At 32.2% G+C, this 11,267-nt stretch overlaps 1 protein-coding gene and 6 non-coding genes across 7 annotated transcripts; all 7 read left to right on the forward strand.

Annotated features, from left to right (window-relative positions):
* The first annotated feature begins 2,636 nt into the window (after positions 1-2,636).
* On the forward strand, positions 2,637-4,355 carry LOC111811562 (allene oxide synthase 3). Its single transcript, XM_087117854.1, has 2 exons — positions 2,637-3,415; positions 3,522-4,355. The coding sequence occupies exons 1-2, from the start codon at positions 2,676-2,678 to the stop codon at positions 4,219-4,221; spliced, it is 1,440 nt and encodes a 479-aa protein (XP_086973980.1). The 5' UTR covers positions 2,637-2,675; the 3' UTR covers positions 4,222-4,355.
* A 3,160-nt stretch (positions 4,356-7,515) lies between these two features.
* Positions 7,516-7,589, forward strand: TRNAI-AAU (transfer RNA isoleucine (anticodon AAU)). The gene has a single exon. It is a non-coding gene; the product is annotated as a tRNA-Ile (tRNA).
* Positions 7,590-7,655: 66 nt separating this feature from the next.
* Positions 7,656-7,729, forward strand: TRNAI-AAU (transfer RNA isoleucine (anticodon AAU)). Its single transcript has one exon. It is a non-coding gene; the product is annotated as a tRNA-Ile (tRNA).
* A 70-nt stretch (positions 7,730-7,799) lies between these two features.
* TRNAR-UCU (transfer RNA arginine (anticodon UCU)) lies at positions 7,800-7,872 on the forward strand. The gene has a single exon. It is a non-coding gene; the product is annotated as a tRNA-Arg (tRNA).
* Positions 7,873-8,445: 573 nt separating this feature from the next.
* On the forward strand, positions 8,446-8,518 carry TRNAR-UCU (transfer RNA arginine (anticodon UCU)). Its single transcript has one exon. It is a non-coding gene; the product is annotated as a tRNA-Arg (tRNA).
* A 312-nt stretch (positions 8,519-8,830) lies between these two features.
* On the forward strand, positions 8,831-8,903 carry TRNAR-UCU (transfer RNA arginine (anticodon UCU)). The gene has a single exon. It is a non-coding gene; the product is annotated as a tRNA-Arg (tRNA).
* A 131-nt stretch (positions 8,904-9,034) lies between these two features.
* TRNAR-UCU (transfer RNA arginine (anticodon UCU)) lies at positions 9,035-9,107 on the forward strand. Its single transcript has one exon. It is a non-coding gene; the product is annotated as a tRNA-Arg (tRNA).
* The last annotated feature ends 2,160 nt before the right edge of the window (positions 9,108-11,267 follow it).

An 11,267-nucleotide genomic window follows, 5' to 3' on the forward strand; every position in this document is an offset into this window, starting at 1 on the left:
CAAGAGGCTGCACGAACTTCTTCTCTTTCTCTCCTGCTGATTCCAAACTCCCGGCCGACTAAAAAAATGGAACAAACGCTTTAGGAAAAGAGCTATTACCTTATTATCAGAGAATAGAAAGTATTAGTTCGGTGATTATTACTATTATTTTATTTCTTTTGTTAAGTTTAAATACAAATTGCCACAATAAAGTCAAATGTGATTTAAACTATATATTAAAAAGCAAAAATATAATATTCATTAAGAAATTAAAAATGTAGAAAATTACATTATTTGGTTTTTAAAATTGATAGTTTTGGATTTGGAAATCTTTATTGCCTTTTGAAAACAGTATTATAATTATTTATTTATTAAACATATAATATTATAATTTCACTTTCAAACGTGCCATTTTCAATATTTAAAAAATCCTTTGCATTTCTTATTTAATCTCCTTGGGCCTGCTGCAAAATAATAATAATTATTTGGCCTAATATTACAAAAAATAATAATAATTAGGAATAATTGTAAATGTGACTTTTCTCCCAAAAATAAAAAATATAAAAATATAAAATGTTATAAAATGTTTATTAATATGATAATCTTAATCAAAATCTTTATCTTTAAATTAATTTTGTCTCATTATTTAAAAAAAAAAAACATCATATTTAACGTTTCTTCTTATATGTAAATGAATTTAATTTGGACATAGATTTATGATTTATGTCACTCGTAATCTTCAAAATCAGTTAATTTGAACATATTTCAATGGTAATTCTAAATTATTTAAATCTTTCGATAAAATGGATTTTTAGTAATGATTTTCTTAGCCTAATGCAAGGGCTAAAAACCGCTACAACATCTATAACAACAGTCTTATAATTATTGGTAAGACAGTGTTGAGAGGATAAGTATGTTATGTGATGCTCGAGTAAATGAGTATATCAATGAACCAATACCATATTCGAGTGAAAGTAATATTGAAGATCAAAACGTAATTTGTATGGCTCAGACAAATTCTATGTTGAGTGAAAACAAAACATGCTAGAAAAACCCGTGTTAGTTTGTGGGACAATTTTATATACGTAACGTGGTCATGTCATAGGCAATGCAAAGGAAAGCTGGTTCGAGTAATGAATGAAATAATTGGTTAGTGATGCATAATTATGCTTTCTAAACACCGTATCTCCAACCATATATAATACACACATATTATATAAACAAAGAAAACCCGCTGCTAAAAAGAATATTCTCACATGTTATGAACCAAACAAAGAACTAAGTTCGAATAAGTGTTTAAAAGAACTCGTAAATCAAAGAATTTGATCAATCCATCCTAGTTTGTATAGATTGAGTTGAGTTATCAAATAGAATTTTACTGTGAGATTTCATATTGGTTGAAGAGGGGAACGAAATATTTCTTATAAGGGTGTGGAAACCTCTCCCTAACATATGTGTTTTTAAGACTGTGAAGGTAACGACGATGCATAACGGGCTAAAGTAGATAATATATGTTAACGGTGTGCTTGGACTGTTACAAATGGTATTAGTGCTAGACATCGAGCGGTGTTCTAGCGAGGACACTGGGCCTCCAAGGGGATGAATTATGAGATCTCATATCTGTTGGAGAGGGGAACGAAACATTCCTTATAATGGTGTGGAAACCTCTCCTTAACAGACGCGTTTTAAAACTGTGAAGCTAACGGCGATACATAATGGACTAAATCGGACAATATATGCTAGCGGTGTACTTGGACTGTTACAAATGATATTAGAACCAGACATCGGGTGATGTGTCAGCAAGGACACTAGGCATCCAAGGGGGGTGGATTATGAGATCCCACATCGGTTGGAGAGAGGAATGAAACATCCCTTGTGAGAGAGAGCGTGAACGAGAAAATCATTTGGTAATTGAAAAAAATAAGAAAAGAAAGAAGTTTAATTTTCAACCAATAAAATTCATTCTCCCTCTAACCTTAACTCAACGACCCGTCCAAGCAACGAAAATTGACCCTAATTATTTTAACGTGTTAAATGTTGGAACATTGTAAACCTAGCCCACGATATAATTTATCCTTATTTGAATCTCGGAACATTGTAAAACAATTCAATTCAAACACGAATGATATTCATATAAAGTTATGACACGTTGAGTACACTCTTGACATTTTATGTCGTTTTGTCACGATTTGTGACTTGTTCAACAACAAAATGGGGATGTCGCCTTAGTACCATATTTTAAAAAAATATTCATGAATTTTATGAAGTATCGTTAAAAAAATTTGAAGATAATTTACGAGGTGTTGATAGACAATTTTCATCCATATATTAACCGTTAAAATTTTTAAATCTTTTTTTTATAAAGACAAAAGAGCGGGTTGAATTAAAATCATTCTTACGGTTACCAAAATCACTTTAAGTGATTCTGAAGTAATCGAGAAAGTTTCATTATTTCATTATGATCCCTAAACTTTCAAAATATATCGTTTTAGTCCCTAAACTTTTTAAAAAATGGTCGATATCAAAAGCTCGAGAATTAAAATAAAAAATTTAAAATGAGATTATTTCGGTATGAACGTAATAATTCAATCGATAATTATCTGAAATAAATAAAATAAAAATTAAAAATATTTAAACATGCTTCATCCATTCAAGCCCTCAACTTTCCACTCCAAGCTTTCCCTTTACTAAAAAGAATGACATCATCTTCTTCCTCAGAGCATCCACCGGCTCCCCTGTCTCTGAAACCCATCCCCGGCGGCTATGGCCTCCCCTTCTTTGGACCCATCAAATCTCGCTATGATTATTTCTACTTTCAGGGGAGAGAAAAGTTCTTCCGATCTCGAATGGCCCAATACGGCTCCACCGTGTTCCGAACCAACATGCCGCCGGGCCCCTTCATCTCCTCCGATTCCAGAGTCATCGTCCTCCTCGACGCCCGGAGCTTTCCGATCCTTTTCGACACTACTAAGGTTGAGAAACGGAATGTTCTCGACGGAACTTACATGCCCTCCGTCTCCTTCACCGGCGGAATTCGCACCTGCGCTTTTTTAGACCCGTCGGAAACAGAGCACTCTGTTCTCAAACGTCACTTCCTTAAATTCCTCGCCTCTCGTCACGACAAATTCATCCCTCTGTTTCGAAACTCTGTGTCGGAGATGTTTAGTAAGCTGGAAAAGGAATTGGAAAAGAATAACGCTGCAGATTTCAACTCTGTTTCCGATGCGGCGTCGTTTGACTTCATTTTCCGGTTGCTCTCCGATGGAAAACCCGATGAGAAACTCGGCTCCGATGGACACAGTTTGGTTGATCGATGGCTTATTATGCAGCTCGCTCCATTAGCCACTCTGGGTTTGCCCAAATTCCTCAGCTGCTTTGAAGATCTCATCATCCATACCTTCCCTCTGCCATTCGCGCTCGTCAAGAACGCTTACAGGTAACAAAAAACAGAGCAAAATCAATGAAATAAGAACACTATTTCTTAGCTTTATATTACTAGAAATCATCCAAAATCGAGATCAGACAATGGGTTTCTTTTACAGGAAGCTTTACGATGCATTTTACGACTCGTCGGAGACATTTCTAAACGAAGCCGAAAAACAGGGGATAAACAGAGAGAAAGCATGTCACAATTTAGTGTTCTTGGCCGGATTCAACGCATACGCCGGAATGAAAGTGTTGTTACCAATTATACTAAACTGGGTCGGATCCGCCGGTAAGGAGCTTCACCGGAAACTCGCCGGCGAAATTAGAGCCGCCGTGAAGGAAAACAGAGGACTAACATTCACCGCCATAGATAACATGAGTTTACTGAAATCCGTCGTGTACGAGGTTCTGAGAATCGACCCGCCGGTGCCGTACCAGTACGCGAAGGCGAAACAGGACATTATAATCGAGAGCCATGATTCGGCTTTCGAGATCAAGAAAGGGGAGATGATTTTTGGGTATCAGCCGATCGCCACTAGAGATCCGAAGGTGTTTGAGAAGCCGGAGGAGTTTATCGGCGACAGGTTCGTCGGAGAGGAAGGGGAGAAGCTTTTGAAGTATGTTTACTGGTCAAATGGCCGGGAGACGGAGGAGCCCACGACGGAGAATAAGCAGTGTCCGGCGAGGGATCTGGTGGTGCTGGTATCCAGAGTAGTTTTGGCGGAGCTTTTCCTCCGTTACGACACGTTCGCCGTCGAGGGAACTCAGTCGTCGTTGGGTTGGTCCGTTAAGGTGAAATCGTTGACCAAAGCCTAATCGCCGTCAACGATTGCACCGGGTTTCTGTGTACCTGAGCGCACTGGATTGTATTGTAATTTTAATTATTATTTTATAAACTTTGCTTTTGTTTGGTTTAATTTTTATAATAAATAAGTAAAGTTTAAAGTTTATCTTCATCTTCTTTTATTTATTTATTATTATTTTAATTTAATAAAATTGGTTTAGATTATGATAAGCTCTCGTTCGAATGTATCTCAATTCATTCATGTACCTCTCGTTTACTCGAGCATCACAAATTTAAAGGACAGTTAAAATATAAAAACTAAAATGAAATAATATTTTAACAAATATTTTTTTTGTACGTCTTCTTTCTTCCGCCTCTCGTTCTCCATCTCAGCATCTAGGGTCTACGACGGTTTAGTAAGAAAATGGCGCTCGATGCCATCATAAGTAGTGGTGATGGTGGTCGGTGGTAGTCGATAACTCAATAGTGAAGGATAGAACAACTGAAAAAATTATAGTAACAAGCTAACACATATTCCTTTTGTTCATGAGAGATCCGAGGGGAAGGAAACAAAACATTCCTTATAAGGGTGTGGAAACCTCTCCCTAGTAGACGCGTCTTAAAACCGTGAGGTTGACGGCGATACGTAATGAGTCAAAGCGGACAATATCCTTTAATTGTGGGCTTGGGTTGTTATAAATTGATACGTGGAAATCACTACAAGGGGAGTAAGATTCGGATTACCTTGTTGATCGAATATCTCAATGCAAGAACATTGTTCGAGTCGAATCACTCCACAAGCAAGATCGATCATGTCTAGCTTGAATGATTCTTGTTGATCAAATATCTAAATGCAAAAACACTTGATTGAGATTCGAATCACTCCATAAGCAAGATTGATCATGTCGAACTTGAATGATTCTACATGCAATCTAAACTACATAGAATTGCAAACAAATGCTTCCTTTACTGTATTTTTCAACTCTACTTACAAATACAACATACGAAACTATTAAAGACATTCCAAGAGTTGTAACTGTAATTCTAATTGTAACGTAGAGTAAATAAAAAGTCTTAAAATACATTAATGAAATACAATAACTCTAAATTACTCGTAATCCACCCAAAATTTATAACATGAAACTCCATTCTTCTTAAATATCTTTTGATAATTTCAATAATATTTTCTTTCCATCTTCATTGGACTATATTGTATGATTGATGTCTCTTGGTTCATATCATAAATGGTATCAGAGCCAGACACCGGACATTGTGCTAGCGAGAACGTTGGACCCCCAAAGTAATATTTAAGGGGTCTATGTTACGGACAATGTCTGCTACCGAGAGATTAATTTTTCAAAAATAAGAAAAAAAAAATTATTATAGGAAATTTATTTTAATCTACTTTTAAAAAAATATAATATTTATTGTATTAGATCAAGAAATTAATTAATCCAACTTTTTTAAAAATTAATCCCCACATGGTTTAGCGCTAATGGATAGGCACTTCTTAATTTAATATGTAATTAGTGTTTAATTATTTAATATTTTGATTAATTGTTTAATTAACACGAAACAACACGTTATATTTAAACATTATTTTATTATTAAACTAATAATATTTTTTAATTTGAGAAATATTTTAGCTTCGATAATTAATAAATTTAATAATTATCTCCCAATAATTTGTTTAGGTGTGTTAATTAATATATTCATAAATTATAGTATAAAATATGTTTATTCATATGACTCGGATCATCTGGATTATCTTAGAGTCATGTGGTTCGGTTTTGTTTTTGTTTAGTTTGGCTTGAATGTTTAAAAAATCGAAATTTGAGTTCGATTCACTTGTTGGAGTTTTTTTTTGGCTAGGTTAACCCGATCACCCCGAAAATATAACTCAACTCAGCTCGATCCTATTTTTGTTGCATAGGTTAATGATGAGTTGTAACTCGAATATTTGATATTTGAGTGTTACGAGATTTTAGTTATTAACGTGAATATATTGTAGATAAATTGGATTTTACCCGACCCAAAAATAGATGGTTGGATTAGGTTGAGTTGTGAACTCTATTTAGGTCATTCGGGTCACCAATCCAATAACTCGAAATTTCAAGTTACTGTAGAATATATGTCTAAAACAGTACTAGATTTGAATTTTCGTTGAAATTTGCGAGTTTCGAAAGATTTAGTTAAATTATATAAAATACCATTCAATTTCGTATTTCGTTTCAATCGACCCATGAACGTTCCAAACTTTCATTCATATTCTTAAACGTGTGAGTAATATCTCTAAATTTTTCAAAATTACATTAATACCCTTAATTGTACAAAGAAATGGCTTAAATAACACGTTTGGATTTTTGTCACTGAATTGAAAAAAACGTTCATTATTAAGAGAGTTATCGCTGTCAATTTATAAAAGGTTTACTCGAGAATCTAATAGCTTTTGAGATAATTGTTTTAAGAAATGTTTAAAAGTCGGTCGAATAGACATCAAATTCTCTGGAAAAAAAAACGTAGATTTCAACCCGAACCTAAAGATAGGTAGAACTTAGAAGTCACTTTCAAAGAAATTTCAAAGACCAATTTTCTTTTCATTTATACGAACAAACCAAACAAATCTCATTTTGCAATTAATACATGACATTCGGTGATTTTCAATGAAGAAAATTCGTTCAAGTAATTGTTTCTCGAACTCCTATATAATTTGACAATTCAAAGGTAACCAATATAAGATGATTGGATATGATCGAAACGACTAAAATCATAAAAAAAAAAAAAAAAAAAAATGAAAAATATTGGAAAAAACTAGTAATAAAATAAAAGATGACTCGTAATAATTTATATGCTTAAAGAAATATATAAATGCTTAAATGTATCTGGTTCTTACAAGCATATAGTATAGACGTTGGATCAACCTAACCCGATTTGTACCGTTTGAGTTAGATTATGAACTTATCGAATTAGATTGAATTTAAATAAGAAAAAATTTATGAATTGGATTGTTAATTGATTTTCCTAAAACTAAATTGGGTGGAACGGAATTAACCCAAGTTTATAATAAATTTTTTTTAAAAAAATATTTGATTACGATGCAATTATATATAAATATTTTTTAATTTAATTTCATAATTTTTTTTATTTATTCTCTTGTAATTCTTAAAAAATAATTTCTAACTATTTGAATATTCAATTATAAATTTAAATTAAAACATTTGAAAATAAATAAAATAGATGTAATCAGTTGAGCGTCGTGTTAATAACGTGAATTCAAGTATATAAAACTTGAACAACAAATAAATAGCTTAGTAATATTGCGAATTGGCCTATTAGCTCAGTTGGTTAGAGCGTCGTGCTAATAACGCGAAGGTCGCAGGTTCGAAACCTGCATGGGCCATAGTTTTTTACATGAGCGTCGTGCTAATAACACGAAAACCACAAGTTGAAGACCTGCATGCCAATTGGCCTATTAGCTCAGTTGGTTAGAGCGTCGTGCTAATAACGCGAAGGTCGCAGGTTCGAAACCTGCATGGGCCAAAGCTTTTTTCCAATAATTTTAGTTATATTTTTTTAGTTGATTGTTATGTGTAGATTGATTGACCAATAAGCGCTCGTGGCCTAATGGATAAGGTGCTTGACTTCTAATTAAGCGATTGTGGGTTCGAGTCCCACCGGGCGTGATCAAATAATTTTTTTTGTCTTAAATTATGGACATTATATTCAATGTGTATATTTAACTTTCAATGGTTAATTTGTATTTTTAACTTAGATACACAATCAATTTGATAACCCGACCTTAACTTACATCCCTAAGACATTTTTGTATGTTTTATTCTCACGTACATACTTTTAAGAGATTATTCAAATTTGAGTTACCGAAAAGTAGATACACGTAGTTGGTAGAAGTAATAACTTTAATTTTCATAAGTCTTTTTCGATCATTTTATCTTCTTAATCACTCTCACTCGGGTGTGGTGTTGGTTCATTCGTGTATGTCTAGTTTATTAAAATATCACGTTAAACAAGTGTTTGTGGCTTAATGGATAAGACGTCTGACTTTTAACAAGACGATTGTAGATTTAAGTTCCATTGGGTGTGACCGATTTTTATTTTACTTAATATACATGTCTTATTCTCACTTATATGCTCATGCAAGTTTCTCAATCATCTTATCTTCACATAATTACTATAAATCGAGTGTGGTCTCGGTTCATTCATGTATGCCTACTTTAATATAGTATCATGTGAAACAAGCGCTCGTGGCCTAATGGATAAGGCATTTGACTTCTAATCAGAGGATTGTGGGTTTGAGTCCCACCGAGCGTGATGATTTAGCCCGTAATACAAGTCCTATGGGCCTTGCTTCTCTTTTATTTTATCACATTTATAAGGATGACAAACGTTGGAAATTATCATGTGAAACAAGGTTGGAAATTATCATGTGAAACAAGGCCTAACGGATAAGGCATCTTACTTCTAATCAGAGGGACTCGAACCCACCGAGCGTGATGACCCGCAACTTCAGTTCTTTTTAAGTCATTCTCAATCATCTTAGGTACGAGTTTTATCGGCCTTTTTATCCTTTATTTTATCACATTTATAAGGATGACAAAAGTTGGAAATTATCGTCTAAAACAAGCGCTCGTGGCCTAATGGATAGGGCATTTGACTTCTAATTAGAGGATTGTGGGTTCGAGTCCCACCGAGCGTGATGACCCGCAACTTCAATTCCTTTTTAAGTCATTCTCAATCATCTTAGGTACGAGTCTTATCGGCCTTTTTATCCTTTATTTTATCACATTTATAAGGATGACAAAAGTTGGAAATTATCGTCTAGAACAAGCGCTCGTGGCCTAATGGATAAGGCATTTGACTTCTAATCAGGGGATTGTGGGTTCGAATCCCATCGAGCGTGATGATTTCTTATTGTACTTCATACCCATATAATCTGTAACCTGTAAAAAAATAATTTTATTTTAAAGAAAAAAATTTAAAAAATAACCGAAGGATTCATTGTTCATAACACTTCGTATCAGAGTCAAGTCTCTCACTTTATCATGTCAGTGTACCTCAATGACATAGTTATTAACTGTTGGTATCAGAACTAATCGAACGAAAAGTGAGCTCTAGAGAAGAGAAAAGGGTTGTTCGAGATAGATGACTCTTTGAGAGGAGACTTTAGCAATACTACGTTCGAGAGGAAGATCGTTGAACTGCGATTTAAAATCTTATTTTAGATAAAACGAGAAAGAGACAATATTTTATTAATATTAAAGTTAGCTTAACTTAGCTAATGACTCCCTGCCCTATCAGAAAATTGAAGTATATCTGTTTGTTTCTCGAGAAAAAAAATGGTGACTAAATTTTTCCGAGAAAAAAAAAATAAACAAATATATATAATATATAATAATTTCTTCTTCTTAGAATCTAATTTATAATCTCAATGTTATCGTTTTATGAAATCCAAACACTGTCACACTTCTCTTTTTTTAATATATATATATATTAAAAAAAAAGCTAAATATAATAAATTATTATTGAAGAGACGATTTCAAATTATTTTTTTTTTCAATTTTAATGAAATCTTGACCATTAAAATTATTTATAAAAAATACAAATTAATAATTATTTATTTACAAGATGTTTTGTTTTTATGCTATAAAACAAATTATATCAATTTTTATTATTAAAAAAACCAACAAAAAAAAAAAAAAACAGGTTTTATTGTTTTCAAGCATGTCTGTCAGTTTCTTGGGACTTTTTTTTTTATTTTAATTAAAAAATTGGTGGTTGACTTTTTTCGAAGAAATAACATAAATATATATATATATATATATATTAAAATAATTTAAATATCATCGATCCATAAACTTCTAATTTGTTTTGTTTGGATACGAAGTTTCACATTTGGCTTTTCAATAAATTACAAAATTTATTACTAATAATCTTTTTTTTTATTGGAATTATTACATTTTTGGCTTCTTCATGTAATATAAAAATGGGAAAAAAAGAAAAAAAAAAGAGGTTAAATTACCAATTTATTTGTGTTATTTGATTTTTTTTAATTAAAAAATATTAATTTTTGAACTAACTTAAAAAAATAAAAAAAAAATATACATTTTTAAATTTTAATTTTATATTAAATATATTTTTTAAAAATATTATGAATTATGGACTTATTAAATTTAGTATATCAATTAATTTTTAAAAATATTTTTTTTTTATATTTATCAACAATATTTTTGTCACATTAATGTGTGTATTTTCTTGGTATGATTTATTTTAATTTTAGATAATAAATTATATTTTTAAAAAAATATATTATATATTTAACCACGAACTCCAATAAAATCTTGTGAATCATTTTTGGTTAGTAGTAGCAGTCAACTTCCCCAAAGTCATATTTTTTTTCTCGAAAAAAAAAAATATATTTCATTTAATTCCATTATAATTTTTTTTTTTAATATGGTTCGATCTCGAGCCATTCAGGTCCATTTTGACAACGTCCACGTTTCTAGTTTTTTATTTCTTAAATCTGAAACGTTTCTAATATTGTGTAGAGTAATTTGATGTGTTTTCATAATATAAGCCAAATATTCTACGCTTAAAATTTTGCATCATATAATGGTTATTTACGTTTAGAATGGTAGTTGATGTCTTGTCCATTGAAATAGGTTCGAATTAACCAGTTATGATATCAATTGACACACAAAATACTTGTAATAAAAAGATGTGTTCGATATGAATTAGGAGTTTAAACCCATTTCGTAAAATTTTGAACTAATATTATCATTGTCCCCTTTGATCGTGTGGTTATTCTGAGTTGGCTGGAACTTCTCATTTACGAACGGTTCTTTAATCATGTGATCGAAACTAGTCAACCAGATTTGGATCGAAGGTCTTGAACTCGAGTTTGTGAAAGAGTCTTATTGTCTATCCTAGCGTGAGGACCGAGTTGTTGTTGAGGTACCAACAGGTTGAAACTGGGTCCATTTTTGGTTGTAGAGACAACTTTTTGAATGATTTGTCAAAGTCAGCTGGCTGTTTGTTTCCTTTTTATCCTTTCACTTTGCTG

Source organism: Cucurbita pepo, chromosome 15 (genome assembly GCF_057944985.1).
Source record: "Cucurbita pepo subsp. pepo isolate OVF chromosome 15, ASM5794498v1, whole genome shotgun sequence".
In the NCBI taxonomy this organism is placed as follows: domain Eukaryota; kingdom Viridiplantae; phylum Streptophyta; class Magnoliopsida; order Cucurbitales; family Cucurbitaceae; genus Cucurbita; species Cucurbita pepo.